Here is a 19,951-nt window from a genome sequence, read left to right as displayed (position 1 = left end):
AAAAAACGGCCTTCATTCTTACTTCCACATTTATTAAATAAGACCTTGAATAAAGTCATGAATATAACTTTTTATTCATAAAACAATTATTTATTGAGTGCCTACTCTGTGCCTAGTATTGTTTTATGCACTGAAGATAAAGCAATGGCTAGACAGACACAGTGCCCATGGGAATGTGTAGAAGGATTTTAAGCAGAAAAATAACATGATCTAATTTACATGTTTTTAAAGCATCCTGGCTGAAATGTGGAGAATAGATTGAAGTGGAAATACTTAATGGGAGAAATCAGTGGTTCATACTTTAGAAGTCTGAGAGAGATGGTAGTTAACTTGGACATGTATGGTAGCAGTGAATGTGGAGAGAGGCAGATGGATTTGAAATCTCTTCTCGAGGTTGAAGCAACATTGTAAGAACTGGATGACACAGGAGAGGAAGAAGGAGTTAAGGATGATTCTTAGGTTTCTGACATGAGCAAATGGTGGGGCAAGTCCCTTAGATAGAGAATATAAGGGGAGAGCAAGTAGTGACAGGAAGATGAGGCTCGGGTTTGGATATGTTGAGTTTGAGATGTGTATGAGATCTCCAACTGCAGATGTCAGGCAGGTAGTGGTAGCACAGGGAAAGTTGCTTCTTAAGATGGGAGAGACTATAGCATGTTAAATGCTGATCGGTAGGATTAACTGGAGAGGGAGAGGTTTAACACAGGAGAAGAGAGGGATAACTCATGGCTTAAGGTTCTAGAGAAGGGGGGTAGGAGTAATCCTTGGAGATATTAGCATTAGATGAGAAGGGCAAAATCTGTGCCTTATTTATCTTTGAATTTGTTGTAGTGGGGAGAGGGGAGAAAAAAGTCTGGCACATGGCTGTCATCTAATGAATAATTAGCAGGCTGGATGCAGTGGCTCACGTCTGTAATCACAGCACTTTGGGAGGCCGAGGAGTGTGGATCACCTGAGGTCAGGAGTTTGAGGCCAGCCTGGCCAACATGGTGAAACCCCATCTCTACTAAACATACAAAAATTAAATTAGCTTGCCCACCAACACTTGTTATTATATGACTTTTTGATTATAGCAAGTTCAAATACTTTATTTGAGATGGAATCTTGCTCTGTCACCCAGGCTGGAGTGCGGTGGCATGATCTTGGCTCACTGCAACCTTGGCCTCCTGGGTTCAAGAGATTCTCATGCCTCAGCCTCCAGAGTAGCTGGGATTACAGACATGCACCACCACGCCCCACTAATTTTTGTATTTGTATACATTTTTTTGAGATGGAGTCTCACTCTGTGGCCCAGATTGGAGTGTAGTGGCGGTGGGGGATCTCAGCTCACTGCAACCCCCACCTCCCAAGTTCAAGTGATTCTCCTGCCTCAGCTTCCCAAGTAGCTGAGATTACAGGTGTGCACCACCACATCCGGCCAATTTTTGTATTTTGTATTCACCATGTTGGCCAGGCTGGTCTTGAACTCCTGACCTCAAGTGACCTGCCCACCTCAGCCTCCCAAAGTGCTAAGATTACAGGTGTGAGACACCGTGCCCGACCTAATTTTTGTAATTTTAGTAGCAATGAGGTTTTTCCCTGTTGGCCAGGCTGCTCTCAAACTCCTGCCCTCAGGTGATCCGCTTGCCTTGGCCTCTCAAAGTTTTGGGATTACAGGCGTGAGCCACCGCGCCCAGCCTTATTTTTATTTTGTTTTTTACCTTTCCTATGGTGCTGAAAAAACTTTTAATCTTTATGCTGTATTGCTTCAAATTTATTAAAATTATGGTCAGCCTAATCCATTTTATGGGCCAGAAAATTGTACAGCATGTTTAGAAAAAAAGATTTATGTAATGGTTAATATAAATAAGGTTTTTTCCTTGGAGGGAAATTTCACTTAACAGAAAAAAATCGATTATAATTAATATCCACCTTCTTCCTCTTCTCCCTGGAATGGATGAGGTTACCATATGTACAGATTATTGTCATTATCAGGCTGAGCATTTACTGGGTGCCAGGATTGTATTAAGTACTGTAGGTAGTTTTCTCAGTTAATCCTCACAATAACCCTGTGCAGTAGACACTCTTAATATTCCCATTTTATAGAAAAGGACAGTGAAGTTTAGATAAAATTACAGCATCCAAGGTCCCAGCTGGTCAATGGCAGAGCTAGATTTGAACTCAGGCAGTTTGGCTCAGAAATCTGCTTACATGTCTGTGTCTACATAAATAGCTCGGCATAGACAAATGATTACTAAAGAGCATGCTAATAATGAATGCAAATGGAACACATGATTGGCAAGTGAAGGGTAATTATTACTCAACCCTCATTCTGCACAAATCCACAGCGTAATGCAGCCTCTGCTGGGAAGTGTAAGAGCAAATAGCTCACGCATACGTGTGAAGTCCAAGTTTAGACTATCTTCCAGGAAAGGTACAATGGCAGGTAGAGGTAGTAACTGCAGGGCCCTAGCTCTGACAAGAGATTACTGTTAACAGCAGAAGCAAACCCGACTGAAACTGTTAAGTCAGCTAGTACAGTAAGTCCTCACTTAACCTTGTTAACAGGTTCTCGAAAACTGCGACTTTAAGCAAAACAACGTATAATGAAACCAATTTTACCATAGGCCAATTGATATGAACTAGAGTTAAGTTTCTACGACATTTCTGGTCACAAAGATGTAACCAAACTTCTAAATATAGACCCCAAACACTTCTAATATCAAACATTGAAATAAATGTGAGCTATATATACATTTAAGAAAGATTAATAAAAGCAATGAAGAAAATTATGTACCCATTTATTTCAGTTTAGTGTCTCTGTTGTGGGTGGCGGAGCCTGGAACCTATCACAGCAACTTGGTGCAAGGCAAGAAACAGCCCCAGACAGGACGCTATCCCATCACAGGGTACACACTATCCCATCACAGGGTACACACACACACACACACACACACACACACACTCTCTCTCTCTCTCACTCTCTCTCTCTATGTCTCTCTCAGACTGGGACAGTTTAGACATGCTAATTAACATAACGGGCACATCCCAGAGTACCAGAAGAAAACCCACACAGATATGGGGGAAGCATGCAAACTCCACACAGACAGGGGCCCAGGCTGGGAATCTATTTTTTTTCCTTATTAAAATTATCACTTAGCCTGGTGTGGTGGTGTGCACCTGTAGTCCCAGCTACTCGGGAGGCTAAGGCAGGAGAATCGCTTGAATCCAGAAGGCAGAGGTTGCAGTGAGCCAAGATGGCGCCACTGCACCAGCCTGGGCGGCAACAGAGCAAGACGTCATCTCAAAAAAATATTATTTCGGCCAGGCACAGAGGCTCACACCTGTAATCCCAGCACTTTGGGAGGCCCACGCGGCTGGATTACCTGAGGTCAGGAGTTGGAGACCAGCCTGACCAACGTGGTGAAACCCCATCTCTACTAAAAATACAAAAATTAGCCAGGCATGGTGGCACATTCCTGTAATCCCAGCTACTTGGGAGGCTGAGGCAGGAGAATCGCTTGAACTCAGGAGGCGGCGGTTGCAGTGGGCCGAGATCGTGCCATTGCACTCCAGCCTGGGCAACAAGACTGAAACTCTGTCTCAAAAAAAAAAAAAAAAAAAAAAAAAAAAAAAAAATATATATATATATATATATATATATATATATATAAAATTTCAAAACATTGACCTAAACGATGTCATCAGAAGACCTGCTACCAATGGCCTTCCATTTTAAATCCATGCAGCTTCTGAGAAGGGGCCTCACAGAGCAGCTAATGACCAAATTCTACTTCAACATCTTCATTTTATGGGTGATATAATGAATTATATTTTAAAAAACATTTGGATGAACTTCTGTGTCTAGAAAGAATATGTTTTGGGAAAGTTTACTTATTTACATTTATTTAACAAACCCTCATATAGAGTTTATCATGTATTGTCATTGTTATAAATGTTTTACATATGTTAACTAATTTAATTCCCATTAGAATTCTATGAGGGTACTTCCCCCCTATTTTTTAGATGACGACATTGAGACACAGAGAAGTTGAGTGACTTGTTCAGAGACAAACAGCTGATAAGTGGCAGAGCTAAGATTTGAACCCAGACGCTTTGGCTCCAGAGTTTGTGTTCATAGAATTATATTGTATAGTGCACCAAAAAAAGTGCACTATCTTTAAGGAATCTCGTTATATATCCTTTAAAAATATAAGTTATCTTCCCTTCCCCACCAACTCAATAATGCAATCTGTTTTCTGGATTTCCAAGCATCTAGCTTGTTTAATTTTATAATTGCGATGCTTTATTAAAAATGTGGTAAAATATACAAAACATGAAATTTCCCATTTTAGCTTTTTATTTATTTATTTAAGATAAGGAAGGTCTTTTTCTGTCCCCCAGGCTGGAGTACAGTGGCGCCGTCATAGCTTGCTGCATCCTCAAACTCCTTGCCTCAAGCTATCTTTCCAAGTAGCTGGGACTACAGATGTGGGTCACCATGTCCGGCTAATTTTTAAATTTTTTGTAGAGATAGGGTCTTGCTATGTTGACCAGGCTAGCCTTGAACGCCTGGCCTCAAGCAATCCCCCTCATTTGGGCATTTTAACCATTTTTTAAATGGTTCAATGGCATTAAGCACATTCACATTATTGTGAAACTATAACCACTATCTATCTCCAGAACTCTTTTCATCTTGCAAAAACGGAAGTTCTGTACCCATTAAACAATAACTTCCCGCTCTCCTCCTACTAACCCCTGGCAGCTACCACTCTGCTTCCTATCTCTATTAATTTGACTACTCTAGGTACCTCATATAAATGAAATCATATAATATTTGTCCTTTTGTGTCTGGTTTATTTCACTTAGCATAATGTCTTCAAGGTTTATCATGTTGTAGCATATGTCAGAATTTCCTTCCTTTTTAAGACTGAGTAATATTTCATTATATGTACATACCACATTTTTTTATCCATTCATCTCTTGATGGACTTTTGAATTGTTTCTACTTTTTGGCTATTGTAAATAATGCTGCTAAAAATATGGGTGTACAAATATCTGTTTGAGTCCCTGCTTTCAATTTTTTTGTGAATATATCCAGAAGTGGAACTGCTGGATTATATGACAATTCTACATTTAATTTTAATTGTGATGCTATTTATTTATTTATTTATTTATTTATTTATTGAGACAGAGTCTCGCTCTGTTGCCCAGGCTGGAGTGCAGTGGCACAATCTCGGCTCACTGTAACCTCCGCCTCCTGGGTTCAAGAGATTCTTGTGCCTCAGCCTCCCAAGTAGCTGGGATTACAGGAATGCGCCACCAGGCCAGGCTAATTTTTGTATTTTTAGTAAAGATGGGGTTTCACCATGATGGCCAGGCTGATCTCAAACTCCTGACCTCAGATGATCTGCCCGCCTTGGCCTCCCAAAGTGTTGGGATTACAGGTGTGAGGCATTGTGCCTGGCCCTATTTTTATTTTTATTTTTAAAGACGGGGTCTTGCTCGGTGGCCCAGGCTGGAGTGCCAAAGGTGTAATCATAGGTCACTGCAGCCTTGACCTCCTGGGCTCATGCAGTTCTCCTGCCTCAATCTCCCAAGCAGCTGGGACTACAGGCATGTGCCACTATGCCCAGCTATAACTGTGATGCTTTTTAGCAGTTAAAAATCATAACATTCTCTAAATATTACAAGAAGGGGATAAACTTTTATGAACCCTTTCTGAGAATGGTGCTAAACAAATCCCTTTTCTGGGTGTAAACTCACCTGGTGAGGCAATGGGGAGCCAGACTGTCATGCTGCCGGAGCCAGGGATGCTGCATTCCTCCACTGTGAAAGCGAGGGTCTCCACAGGCAGGCTGAGGCCCTCAGTGGGCCCTCAATGGGCCTGACTCTGAGGGATGCCACTGGCCAGACACTGAGTTCTGTTATTAGGCCTCTGTCTGCCCACGTAACCTCCTCCCAGGCTGATGAGAAAGCAGGAGGGGAAGGTTTCAGAGAATAAGGAGCACCTTCCTGTAATTATTGATTAACCAGGGGCTGGCTCCAGGGCCAGAGGCCAGGGAGGGGTCTGCAGGTCAGTTCAGCCCTACCCCACTGCACTTCTCAGAATAATCGTTGTCCCTAAAGATGGATTCACATGGTGAATAGAGAATAAAGTGCATAGTTTTAAACTCTCACAGTTGAGAATGGCCCCAACACATCAGCCCAGACCAGGAGGTTGGGGGCAGGGTGGGAATTTAAAAAGACCACTTTGAGTCAGGGTATCTGGGATCTTGACCAGCTCTGTCACCACTGCCTGTGCCATCTTTACCAAGCAACTTCTCTTCTTGAGGCCTAGCTCCTTATCTAAAAAGTGAGGGAGGAGAAGCAATGATGACCAAGTCCCTTTTGGTTTCAAAATAACCTTACATATTTATTCTGTGGGTCTCCTGTAGACTTCTGCTTTAGGCAAACTTTAAGATGCTTCATCACTTCAGGTGAAAGGTGAGAGAGGACTTGCTTGCTGGGAGTCAGCCTAGGGCTTCCCCCTTTACAGGAGACGGAGGGTCCCTGCAGGAACACCGGTGAAGGAGAGGGTGTCCCACACACCAGGTTCTGCTCTCTGCTCTCCCCTCACAGACTACAGAACACCAAGTGCCTGCTGCCATGGTCTGCAGTGTCTTTGGTCCTGGGTGGGCCGACCGAGCCCTTGCTCAGTGAGAGTCCTGGGCCAGGAGCCAGACCTCACCCTAGAGCTGCCAGTTACTAGTAGTGCAGTTTTGAACAAGCCACTTTACCTCTATTAGCCTCAGTCTACTCATCTGAAAATTGGGGGCAATGTCTCCCAGCATTCAGGGTTGAGAATTTCAGAGGAGATTGTGTATGTGAAGCAATTTGTAAGCAGCACAGTTATCTGAGAAGTGTTCTGGCTCAGACAACTAAAGTCTTCATTGTTCCTTCTGTTGTCCGGGTGAGGGCAGGTCAGGCTGAATTGTGCAGGTATGCTTTCTTCTCTTTCTTTTTTCTTTTTCTTTTCTTTTTTTTGAGAGGGAGTTTCGTTCTTCTTGCCCAGGCTGGAGTGCAGTGGTGCCATCTCGGCTCACTGCAACCTCCGCCTCCTGGGTTCAAGTGATTCTCCTGCCTCAGCCTCCTGAGTAGCTGGGACTACCGGCACGCACCACCATGCCCGGCTAATTTTTGTATTTTTAGTAGAGATGCGGTTTTACCATGTTGGTCAGGCTGGTCTCGAACTCCTGACCTCATGATCTGCCCACCTTGGCCTCCCAAAGTGCTGGAATTACAGGTGTGAGGCACCACGTCCGGCCTGGCCAGGATTAAATTTTTTCATGTGAACCACAACACTAAAACTTTGTATATTGCTGCGCTTATCTTACAAATCAGGAAATAGGGGTTCAGAGAGGTTAAATAGCTTGCTTAAGTCACACAGCCAGCAAGTGGTAAAGCTGGGATCTGCATGACTACAGAGCACACAGGCTCCCCACCAGTAGATTAGAGAGGGGGAGGTCTGCTTTGGTGCAGAGACAGGTGGGATCTGTGATGCCCGTTCTTGGTTTCAACATTCTTTTAAACTCTCCTATCTGAGCCTAGGACTTTCTGCAGCCTTCCTGTTTTAGGCTGGCAGCTCGCAGTCCCTCTCTGGTTATTTTCAGGTCTGTGTGTGCCACAGAGAGGAAGGGGGCAACCACAGTGGGAACCGCTTTCCAGCCCTGCTGCAACCCCTTTTGAAATAGCAGGCGAGAGGGCTGGTGGCCTCCACCGTGCTCTTCTGTTCCTGTCTGTGGGCATGGCTAAAGCAAACAAGCTCACCCACACCAGCTCCCATCGTGCGGTGGATCAGTGCATGTGCTTGGTTCTGTCTGGCACTGCTGATGGGTGGTTCCTACAGAAAGATCCAGATGCACGGGGTCTGAGGACTGTTTCAGAAGCTCTGTCCCTCCATGCCTGGCCCTGTCCACTTGGGAGTTCCATTAGGCCATGCCTGTTCCAGCTGTCCCAGGATCTTTGATCTGGGTTAGGATCGGCCTGAAACCAAAGGTAGAAAAACACATTCTAATGAGCAGTTGCTGGTCTAGAAGCTTCTCAGCCTAAACTTTATTTCAGCATTTTTCTTTCCCTCCAGATTCAGCTATGAGGCCATCCTATCAGCTTTAGGCTCTGTGGGGGTCCTTGAGAGAGTTCCCCTCCAAGGGACGGACAGATGGTCCCCTTCAAGGTCCTTGTGGTTGCTCAAAAGCCAGGTGCTTGTTTCTTTCTTTTTTTCTCTCCTTCCTTTCCTTCCTTCCCCTCTATCCCTCCCTCCCTCCCTCCCTCCTCCCTTCCTTTTCTTTCTTTCTTTTCTTTTTTTTTTTTTCTTTCCAGACAGGGTCTCACTGTCATCCAGGCTGGAGTAGCAGCCCCCAATCACGGCTCACTGTACCCTGGATCTCCCGGACTCAAGCAATTTTCCCACCTCAGCTTCCCTAGTAGCTGGGACTATAGGTGTGCACCACCACACCCAGCTAATTTTTAAATTTTTTTATAGAAATGGGGGTCTCACTTTGTTACACAGTCTGGTCTAGAATTCCTGGACTGAAGCAATCCACCCACCCGGCTCTCCCAAAGTGTTGGGGTTACAGGCGTGAGCCACTGCCCCTGGTGTTAGTGTCTGTCTGTCAAGTCAGGAGGGCAGCCATGCACGTTCTGATGTCTACTGAGCACGTGTGGCCCAGACCGTGTGTCAGGTGTTTAGGTGCCATCCACAGAACCTTCCTAATAACCCTGGGCAGCATAGGCTTTCTTATCTCTGACAGATGAGGAAATGGAGACTCAGATTCTGAACCGAAGTCACAGACACAGTAGATGGTAGGTCTAAGTGGGGACCCAGGTCTATCTGACTGCAAAGTCCAAACCGTTTCCTTGCCTCTGCTGCAGCCTGCGAGGAGCAGCTGGGCAGAAAGACTGTGCCTTTACGGTGGTGAGTCTTCCGATGCCCAAGCCTCACCCCAGACCGATGAAATCAGAATCTCTGGAGACCCGACCCAGACATTGGTGGGTTTTAGGGCTCCTGGCTGATTCCAGTGGGCAACCGGGCTACCAAGCACTGTTTTACCCTAAGGGTAAGAGGAACATCGCCTCCTCGAGGGCTCTCCAGGTGTGCCTTTCACAGCGTAATCCTGTTCACGAAACCAAAAATCAAAACTAGGCCACTGCCCACTGGTGGCTGATACGCCCTTTTCTCATGAACAGAACCGGGAGGAAGGGCTCTGGTGGGGCTGGCGGTCCCCTGTTCTCCCCGCTCAGGTGCGGCGCTGTGGCAGGAAGCCACCCCCTCGGTCGGCCGGTGCGCGGGGCTGTTGCGCCATCCGCTCCGGCTTTCGTAACCGCACCCTGGGACGGCCCAGAGACGCTCCAGCGCGAGTTCCTCAAATGTTTTCCTGCGTTGCCAGGACCGTCCGCCGCTCTGAGTCATGTGCGAGTGGGAAGTCGCACTGACACTGAGCCGGGCCAGAGGGAGAGGACCCGAGCGCGGCGCGGGGCCGAGGGACTCGCAGTGTGTGTAGAGAGCCGGGCTCCTGCGGATGGGGGCTGCCCCCGGGGCCTGAGCCCGCCTGCCCGCCCACCGCCCTGCCCCGCCCCTGCCGCCCCTGCCGCCCGGTTCCCATTAGCCTGTCCGCCTCTGCGGGACCATGGAGCGGTAGCCGAGGAGGAAGCATGCTGGCCGTCGGCTGCGCGCTGCTGGCTGCTCTGCTGGCCGCGCCGGGAGCGGCGCTGGCCCCAAGGCGCTGCCCTGCGCAGGGTAAGGGCTTCGGGCGCACCTGGAGGGCTGGGGCAGCTGGCGGCTGGGGGAAACCGCCTTGGCCACCGCAGTCTGTGGGAGGCTGGAGGGAGGAAAGGAGGTGCGACGGATCCCCTTTTCTGTGGCTGCCTTGAGGCCCCGCGGGCACCTAGCTGTGTGGTCGCGGGTAGTGGCTCTTGCGCCCCCTGCTGCGCTTGCTCCCTTGGCCCGGAGCGCTCCCCGGAATGCCCGGTGAAGCTGTGCGGGAACCCTGCGGTCTTTGTACAGGACTGTGTCCTTGCAAACCTGACTCTCGAGCTTCCTTCCCAGTGCCCCCAGGAGCCTTTACACAACCGCGTCCCAGGTTACTCTAAGGGGAGATGGCCCGAGAGGGCGCGCCCCAGCGGGGTGATGTACCCGCCTGGGGAGTCCTTTGTACCAGCGCCCCTCTTCTCCCTCTGCATTGGGGGTCCACCTCGCCTGGTCCTCCCGCCACCCCCGCGGGTGCATGTGTGGATGACAGTGCCCTGACTATGAAGGGACTGACATCACGGGCGCTGAGTCACGGATCTTCCCGCTGCACGGAGTCACTTTGGCAGCCACCAACTCTGGGAAGCCAAGTGCCCCAGTCCTGGGAATTGAGTCGGGAGGCTGGCAAGGGAGTGAGACCTCCTGGGGCTGGCACCTGCTGGACTCCCCTCTAGAAAAGAGAAGGAGCCGTGAGGGAGAGGGCAGAGGCACTTACTGCTCCCGTTGACTGTAATCTGCCCCTGGCAAACCAGGCTTTTCTTGGGCTCTGGCCGCATGCCCAGCTGCGTGTCTAGTCTCTCTTCTGGAAGAGCTGGGCAACTGGCTCTCCAGAGGTTTATTTTAGGGTCCAAGTGCTTTGAGGACACAGCAGAAAACTAAGGGGCAGCTGACAGGCTTCTGGAGCAGCTGACGAGGCTGGGGAGGCTGAAGGCTAAGACTTTCAACCACTAGATCACACTGAGTTCCAGTCCTAGGTGAACACTGATCTCTCCCTTTGAGGAGGTGACTTTCTGCAACTAGAGGCTGAGCTGGAGTGTCTGAGGCTCTCTTTGCTTTTTGGATGGTTGTGGTCCTTATGATTGGAAGAAAAAAAGAAGGGATTCCATTTTCAATACACATTTATAACTCCTGCCAGTAACAGACACTGTTGATTGGGGCACCCATTCAATGTTTTCTAATCCTCCACTGTATCTACATATAACTTTGTTTGAAAGAGGAGACTGAGGTTCAGGGAGGTTGGGATGGCGGGATGGCAGGTTATCAGGCCCCGGTGATGGAGGCCAACCCCTCCCGTGGCTCTGTGCTCCAGTGTGGTAGATGTCTAAGACTCTCAAATATAGAACTAGATCAGCAGGCAGAGCTGGGGGCATTGGGGCAAGCTGAGAGTCACTCTTGTCTGGCTGAGTGCTGGGACAGAAAAGGCTGAGGGAGGGAAGTGGAGGCCCAGGCTTGCCCATGGTGGTGTTAGAGGGATGCAAGACAGGTTCCAGGACTCGGATGGCCTCAGGAGCAAGCAGGGCTCCCTTGGCTGCCTCTGCTGCTGTCACGCCAGCCCAAGGCTCCTGCCCCAGGGAGGTTACTGTTACTGCTGTAGTTGCCACCACCTGTTGCTCCTGAGTGGATGCTAGGCCCTTCCAGGGCAGCCAGTTACAGTCAGTTTTCCATTTCCCAGGTGCTCAGGAAGGATAGGAGAGGTGGTCTCATGGCCTGAACAGCCCATGAAAGGCAGAACTGAGAGACTGGGGAGGAAGTGAAAGTCCTCCCAGCTCAGAAGGAAAATGCAGAGAAGTAGAAATACCCAGCCCCTCTCCCACACCCACACAGACTCAGCCCACAAACTGGAGAGTAAAAATAAAGAAATCGTACAGGAAGCATGGAGCAAATGACTGTGAGATGTTTCGCTTTAGAGAAGTGAGGAGCAGAGGGGGAGCAGAGGCTGGAGTTGGCTGAGAGGGGAAATCCGCAGGTACAGCCTGCGGGGCTCTTAGAGCCCAGAGGTTTGTTTTCCTCGGGATCAGCTGCCGCCCACACACCCTGGAGCTGCCAGGACTTCTCAGGTGTACTTGTTGTCTAAGGGCCTGGACTAGCTGGGACTTAGGCTTCTGCCGGTTCCGACACTCTGGTGCTGGAAGGCTGAACTTGGGTGACTCAAGTTCCCTCTTCCTACTGCAATGCAAGAAAATACACAAAAGAAGTATGTATACCTTTAAGTATCTCAAAGACCTATCTCAGCTTCTGAATTTCCTTCTAGGGCAACCTCTTCCTGCCCCCAATACCCACACACATGCCTAGCCTCACCCTAAATCAGTATTTCTCAAAAGCTTAGTTCTGAGCCTAGCATCAGATCTGGTGTGTGTGTTGGGTGGGAGGGCTTTGGTAAACATGATGATTTTTGAACCCTAACCCAGATTTATTAAATAAGAACACCTGGGAGTGAGGCCTGGGGCATGTCCTTTTAAACAAACTGCCCCTTGTGATTCTTAGGCACTGTCAGGTTTGAGGACGGCTGCCTAAATGGTGTCATTGAGGAACTGAATGAAGGCCCTCCCCCTTCGGGCTCTCTGTTGCCAGAAATCTCTCCTTGCTTTGGCTCGCTGCTTGTTTATTCATTGCAGCAAACATTTCTTGAGTCCGTGTAAAGCCTGTGAGGCCTGTGTAGGATCAGCTATGCAGACTCCACCCTAAAAGGAGCCTGAAAATGGTCATGGGTAAATCCTGAGAAGGACTGAGAAACCCCAGACTCTGACCGGGCCACTGGGTACCAACTACCCGTGAACAGATTGTCTGGCTTGGGGTAGGGGGTGGTTAGAGAGAGGAAGTTCCTCTGACTGAGGACCAAGATCCCAAGGCAGCAGGCACACTGATCCTGACCCTGACCCTCATCTCCAGCCCTCAGTAGCCGGGGTAAACAAATACTCCCCTCACTGGGTATTTGTAGATTACACAAAGTAACCTAGGTGCTGACTGCTGAAAATATACACTCCCTTCCCCCCTCTCCTGAATCCTGGTCCCACCAGGCCTGGAAGCCACAGACCCAGCAAGCAAAAGAGTTTCCAGTCAATGAATCTAGTCTGGATTGAAGCTGTGCTCTGTAATATGGTAGCCACTAGCCACGTGTACCTATTTAAATTTAAATTATGCCAGCCTGACTCACGCCTGTAATCCCAGTACTTTGGGAGGCTGAGGCAGGAGGATCTCTTGAGCTCAGGAGTTGGAGACCAGCCTGGGCAACAGGGTGAGATGCCGTCTCTACAAAAAGATTTAAAAAATTAGCTGGGCACAGTGACATGAGCCTGTAGTCCCTGCTACTCAGAAGGCTGAGGTGGGAGAATCACTTGAGTCCAGTCTGCATGGAGCCATGTTTGCACTACTGAATTCCAGTCTGGGCGACAGGAGACCCTGTCTCCAAAAAATTAATTTAAATGAAATCAAATAAAAACTTAGTTTCTTAGTTGCACTAGTCACATTTTAAGTGCTCAACACTCACATTGCTAGTGGCTACTGTACTGAACAGTGCAGATACAGATCTCTTCCATCATCGTGGAAAGTCCTACCGGACAGTGCTGGGCTAGAGTGCTAACCAGTTTCTTCCAGAGGTTTTCTGTTCTCTTTTCCTTTATCCCCCTCTGCCTTCTGCTCTCCTCCACCTGAACACAGCTCATTTTGCATAGGTGATGGCTAAGGTCTTCAAGCCAGACACATCTCTGCCCTGCACTGCCAAGTAAAAATGATAACACTTTGGGCAAGTGATTTAACTTCTTTGACAGCCAGTGTTCTAGAAAATAGAAATAATTGTATTACCTCGAAGGGTGGTTATGAAGATGAGATGAGCTAAGTAAGGTATTAAATAGAGTGTTTACAGAAGTCCCTAACACACAGCAAGTGCTTAAATAAGTGTAGGTGATCATTCATTCACTCCAAAAATATATTTTTGGAGTGAACAGCTCCTACTCTGTTCCAGGCACTATTATAAGAGCTGGAGATACACCGTGAATAAAAGAGACAAAAACCCCAGGCTTAGTTGAGTTTCATTCTAGTGTGGGAGACTATTAACAGGATGTAAATTAAGTATGTGGTATGCTAGCGACTAGTGCTAAGGAGAAAAACTAAAGCCGAGAGGGAGACAGACCCCATGTGTGTTTGTGGCAGGGTGGGGTGGCATGGTGCCTTGGATGGGAGGCCAGGGAATGCCTTGCTGAGAACATAATATTTGAGTGAAGACCTGAAGGAAATATACAAATCTCTAGAGATTCCCTATATGTCCATCTTGGGCAGGAAAATTGCTACCTCTTTAACAATGTGTACTACCTGAGGGTGTGTTATGTTCTGGAGCAGAGGGCTCTGTGGGGACACATGGATGCTCCCCGCCCTGGAGAAGTATCTCTGGGGTAACAAGTCCTCAGCCCTTTAGCACCTTGAAGTCTAGCAGAGGGAAGTGCTAAATGCCAGGTCATAACTGCAAGTCTGCAGGTGGGATCCTTGAGGGCTGGAGTGGCAAGGGGAAGGTGGCAAAGAAAAGGCCTTTTGTTTTTTTTTTTTTTAAATACAGGATCTTACTCCCGTAGCCCAGGTTGGAGTGCAGTGGCACAATCACTGCTCACTGCAGCCTCGACTTCTTGGTCTCAGGTGATCCTCCCACCTCAGCTTCCGGAATAGCTGGGACTACAGGCGTGCACCACCACATCTAGCTAATTTTTTGTATTTCTTGTAGAGACAGGATTTCGCCATGTTGCAGGCTGCTCTGGAACACCTAGGCTCAAGCAGTTCACCCGCCTTGGCCTCCCAAAGTGCTGGGATTACAGGCGTGAGCCTTTGTGTCCAGCTGGGAGGTTTTTTTGTGTAGTTAATCTGTGTTCTTTACCCTCTCCTCTTGCCTGGGATCTGAAGAGGTCAAAAGTCCCTGTCAAAGGCAGAGGCTTTTCTGCCACTGGGTTCAGGCTTGACATTAGCTGGACCTCAGCAGCCTCCCCCACTCCTGCTCATCCCTTGCCAGCTCTGTCGGGTGCTTTCTACTCTGAGGAGTATGTCCCTGAGGCCCTGCATGCAGCCTATTCTCCCCAGCACCTGTTCTCTGAATCAGTTCCCACTCCACTTCCCAACCGCTTTCCCGAAAAGCATCCTTTGGTTTTCCCTCTCTATATGATGGTTACAATAACTGTTACCACTTGTGGTGTGTCAACTGTGTGCAAGTAGCTTTGCTAGGCCCTTGGCATCTGTGATCTCATGTAATCTTCAAAACAGCCTCAGGTGAGAGAAGTGCTGGCCCCATTGCATAGATGGTGGGCTGCAGGACAAGATGAGAGGCCAGTTTTGCACATATGGAAACAAATGTCTTTTGTTTTCATTTTTGTTTTGAGACAGAGTCTCTGTCTCCCAGGCTGGAGTGCAGTGGTGCAATCTTGGCTCACTGCAACCTCTGCCTCCTGGGTTCAAGCGATTCTCCTGCCTCTGCCTCCAGAGTAGCTGGCATTACAGGTGCACACCACCACACCTGGCTAATTTTTGTATTTTTAGTAGAGATGGGGTTTCACCAGGTTGCCAGTCTGGTCTCGAACTCCTGACCTCAAGTGATCTGCCTGCCTCGGCCTCCCAAAGTGCTATAGGATTGCAGGCATGAGCCACCGTGCCTGGCCGCAACGAGACAATCAAGAGAGGATGCTGATAAGGAGTTGGATATGGGAGTCAGGAATTTGGGAATGAGGACTGAGCTTGAGATGTAAATGTGGGAGTCGTGTGCTGGCAGATATTATTTCAAGCCCTGAGAGTGGCTGAGGTCCCCCACATCTATTCATATGCCTTTTGGTCAGTGGAATGTTTTGCAATCCACATCACTATAAATGAATTTCCTCTGTCTCTGAGAGAGGCAGCTGAGGTAGCAGAGAGAAAACAGCTTTGGGGGCAGGCAGTCCAGGCCTGTCTCCCCATTAACTGCTTCACCAGCTAGGGGACCTTTGGGCAGGTCACTACAAGCTTTAAAGTATAAAATACTTTTTGAGGCCGGGTGTGGTGTATCATGTCTGTCATCCCAGTGCTTTAGGAGGCCAAGGCAGGAGGATCACTTGAGCCCAGGAGTTCGAGGCTGCAGTGAACCGTGACAGCAACACTGCACTCCAACCTGGGTGACAAAGCAAGACCCTGTCTCAACAACAACAACAACAACAACAACAACAAAAGTATAAAATACTGTAACAGACAAAAATGCATGCTTGATAAATGTTATTGATCCTAAGAGCCTTTTTTTTTTTTTTTTTTTGAGATGGAGTCTTGCTCTGTCGCCCAGGCTGGAGTGCAGTGGCGCGATCTCAGCTCACTGCAACATCCGCCTCCCAGGTTCACGCAGTTCTCCTGCCTCAGCCTCCCGAGTAGCTGGGACTACAGGCATCCGCCACGACGCCTGGCTAATTTTTTGTATTTTTAGTAGAGACGGGGTTTCACCGTGTTAGCCAGGAGAGTCTCGATTTCCTGACCTTGTGATTTGCCCACCTCATCCTCCCAAAGTGCTGGGATTACAGGTGTGAGCCACCGTGCCCGGTGAGCCTTTTTTTTGTTTGTTTTTGTTTTGAGACAGAGTCTCACTGTGTTGCCCAGGCTGGAGTGCAGTGGCACAATCTCAGCTCACTGCAACCTCTGCCTCCCAGGTTCAAGCAATTCTCCTGCCTCAGCCTCCTGGCCTCAGCTGGGATTACTGGTGCCTGCCACCACACCCGGCTAATTTTTTTGTATTTTTAGTAGAAACGGGGTTTCACCATGTTGGCCAAGCTGGTCTCGAACTCCTGACCTCAGGTGATCCACCCACCTTGGCCTCCCAAAGTGCTGGGATTACAGACGCGAGCTACCGCACCCGGCCTTTAAAAGCCTATTTTGATGGGAGGAGGGGGATGCTAAAATGTGAGGACTTTCTCCCAGAAAAGGAGAGAGGCACTAATGCAGTGGGGATAATAATTACAATCGCTTACATTTTTTTTGAAAGATTAGGTATGTTCTGAAAATAGTGCTGAGGTTTTTGCATTAATTATCTAATGTAATGCTGACAACATTTGAAGTACCCATGGTTATTATTTCTATTTTATGGATGAGAAAAGTGAGGCCTAGAGAGGTTGAGAAACAAGCCTAAAGTCACACAGCTAGTGAGTGACTGAGATAGGGTTGGAACTTGGATATATCTGAATCCTGGGCTTGACCTGTAGACCTCTGCTCCTGTGGACTAGGAAAGAGTTTACTTATTTTTATTACACAAAGAACTTCCTCTTTTTTTTTTTTTTTTTTTGTATTTCATTATATGGATGTACTGAGTTTATTTACCTGGTTCCCCCCCTTTTTTTTTTGAGACAGAGTCTTGCTCTGTCGCCCAGGCTTGAGTGCAGTGGCACGATGTTGGCTCACTGCAACCTCTGCCTCCCAGGTTCAAGCAATTCTCCTTCCTCAGCCTCCCTAGTAGCTGGGATTACAGGCATGCACCACCAAGCCAGGCTAATTTTTGTATTTTTAGTAGAGATGGGGTTTCACCATGTTGGCCAGGCTGGTCTCAAACTCCTGACCTCGTGATCCACCCACCTTGGCCTCCCAAAGTGCTGGGATTACAGGCGTGGGCCACTGTGTCCGGCCACCCGGTTACCTTTTGATGGATGTTTAGTTGTTCCCTTCTTGCTCTTACAGCCCCTGCTGTGGGGAATAACTTTGCATATGCCTCTTGTTGTGTGAGTGCAAGTACACCTGCAGGATATATTCCCCGAAGGGGAATTGATGGGCAAAGGCCATGAGATTTGTCATTGTGAGACAGAATAGAAGTTGCACCAATTTATACTTCCAGCAGCATTGTGAGAATGCTTGTGTCCCTATGCCCTTGCCAAAAGTGTACTATTAACCTGGTATCTACACAGACAATGGCTTCTGTGTGGAATTAATTTGCATTTATCTTATCTGAATAAGATTGTATGGGTTTTTTAATGTATAACTGACATTTGCATAATCTACTATGACCTGCCTGTTCATATTCAATGCTAATTTTATTTTGATTGGGTCATTAATCTTATTGTTTACAGGAGCTCTTGACATATTAACATGTCATACATGAGTTGTATATTTTTCCAATTTGTCTTTGACTTTTTTTTTTTTTTTTTTGGTGGTGGGAGTGGTTTTTGCCAAGAAATTTCTTTCTTTCCTTCTCTCTCTCTCTCTCTTTCTCAGCGTCTCACGGTGTCACCCAGGCTGGAGTGCAGTGACATGCTGATGGCTCACTGCAGCCTCAATTTCCTGGGACTCAAGCGATCCTCCTGTCTCAGACTTGTGAGTAGCTGGGACTACAGGTGCACACCACCACACTTGACTAGCCTTTGTATTTTTTGTAGAGACGGGATTTTGCCATGTTGCTCAGACTGGTCTCAAACTCTGGGTTCAAGCGATCCTCCCTCCTTGACCTCCCAAAGTGCTGGGATTACAGGTGTGAGCCACTGCGCCTGGCTGCAATTTTTTTTTTCCAACTAGTTGAATTTACCAGTCTCTTTTATAGCTTCTAGGTTTTGTGTCATACTTAATAACATCCTTCCCATTCCAATATTTTATTTTTATTTATTTTTTGAGAGAATGTCAATCCACCTTTATTGGAGGAAACCTTGCACTGTAACTGTTTTAAATAATGTGTGCCCTGCCCCACCCTGTGCCTGGTGGGCTCAGAAGATCATCTCCAGCTGCCGGGCATACTCGGTGACCTGTTTGGCCAGTTCTGTGGAGGGAATGGTAGTGTCTTCTGGCTCCTGCTGCTGGCCGGCAAAACTATATTAGTTGTTGGGGCCCGGGACCCACCCTCACTTCTTGGTGTAGTCGGTCATCTTTTTGGGTGTGTTGAAGAAGAGGATCTGGTGGCCTCGGTAAAAGGGATTTTCTCATAGGCTTTCTTGATGCACCCGGCCATCTCATCCCTGATAGTGTCAAGCAGGATGTCGATGAAGACGGTGTAGCTCTTGGCGAGGATGTTACCCTTGGCCAGGAACACTTTGTTGTAGCTGCCCTCCATTAGGTATTGCTCCAGGGACACAAGGTTTTTGGTGTAGACATTGGTCTGGATGTCCTTGGCAGGCAGCCACTCCAGCTCCATGTGGAACTCAGCCACCCACTTCTGGGACAGCAGGAAGAGGAGATTGAGGCCCAAGAGCTGGTGCATGTAGGCTGACTGGGGAAGCTGTTCCTTGTAATCAAAGTAGCAGCATTTGAGCTGGGTCATGTGGCGCTGGAAGGAGGGGATGTCCTTGCATAGGATGCTCCACTGGCCCCGATCTTCAGTATGTCACGGGCCAGAATGAGCTGCTGTTTGGTCAGCTTGATCCCTGTGGTTGGCAAGAAGTTGAGCTCCAGAAGAACTAGCTTGAGGCAGCCCAGCTCTTCCCTGCACTTGCTTAAGATTGGGGCTTTTACGGTTCCACTCGCCCTTGAGTTGCTTGTACTTGCCGTCCTCAGCCTGCAGGACAGGGCCCTAGGTCGCCAGGGGCCCGGAGCTCAAGGCGCCGGCTGCACTGTTCACCTCCACCCCCATTCCAATATTTTAAAAGATTCTCCTTTTCTGGTATTGTTAAAAGTTTTAAAAGTTTAAATATTTGATCCATTTTGAATTTATTAATATTATGGATGAGGTATGAAGTCTGACTCCAGCTTTTTCTTTCCAGTTGTCACCTGACATCCCTTTACAGTTTATTGAATCCATCTTTCCCCCACCAATTTTCAAAGTTACATTTTAAATCTACCAAATTCCTGTATACTTGGGTTTATATGCCTCTTGGCATAGCGAGTAGTTAAAAGCACAAATTCTGAGGCCCAATTGTCTGGACTTGAATGCAGGTCACCCCTAATTAGCTATATAACCTCAGTCTCTTCTTCTGTCAAATAGACTATTGAGAACATCAAGTTAGTTAATCTATGTAGCACACTTAGAAACTGCCTGTATGTGTAGCAAGCACTTAGACGAAGTTATTTTTTTAATGTGGTAAAAACACATAATATAAAATGTATCAGCCGGGTGCAGTGGCTCACACCTGTAATCCCAGCACTTTGGGAGGCCGAGGCAGGTGGATCATTTGAGGTCAGGAGTTTGAAACCAGCATGACCAACATGGTGAAACCCCATCTCTACTAAAAATACAAAAAGTAGCCAGCTGTGGTGAAGGGCACCTGTAATCCCAGCTACTCCGGAGGC

General features: G+C 47.8%; 1 protein-coding gene and 1 pseudogene across 4 annotated transcripts in view; one reads left to right on the top strand and one right to left on the bottom strand.

Annotated features, from left to right (window-relative positions):
- Positions 1 to 6,367: 6,367 nt before the first annotated feature.
- On the bottom strand, positions 6,368 to 19,534 carry LOC130540916 (26S proteasome non-ATPase regulatory subunit 8-like; annotated as a pseudogene). Its single transcript, XR_008954950.2, has 2 exons — positions 9,777 to 19,534; positions 6,368 to 8,004 (listed from the first exon to the last, which is right to left on the bottom strand). The product of XR_008954950.2 is annotated as a 26S proteasome non-ATPase regulatory subunit 8-like (transcript).
- IL6R (interleukin 6 receptor) overlaps positions 7,999 to 19,951 on the top strand; it is a 62,984-nt gene continuing 51,031 nt past the window's right edge. For all 3 annotated transcript variants that reach the window (XM_003817110.5, XM_055101180.2, XM_063605053.1), the window contains exon 1: positions 7,999 to 9,757. In XM_003817110.5, the coding sequence (XP_003817158.1) occupies positions 9,673 to 9,757 (85 nt within the window). In that variant the 5' untranslated portion in view covers positions 7,999 to 9,672. The remainder of the gene's footprint in view (positions 9,758 to 19,951) is intronic.

This window comes from Pan paniscus, chromosome 1 (assembly GCF_029289425.2).
Source record: "Pan paniscus chromosome 1, NHGRI_mPanPan1-v2.0_pri, whole genome shotgun sequence".
Lineage (NCBI taxonomy): Eukaryota > Metazoa > Chordata > Mammalia > Primates > Hominidae > Pan > Pan paniscus.
The sequence above is the reverse complement of the archived record's forward strand: the minus strand, read 5'-3'. Positions and strand labels throughout refer to the sequence as shown.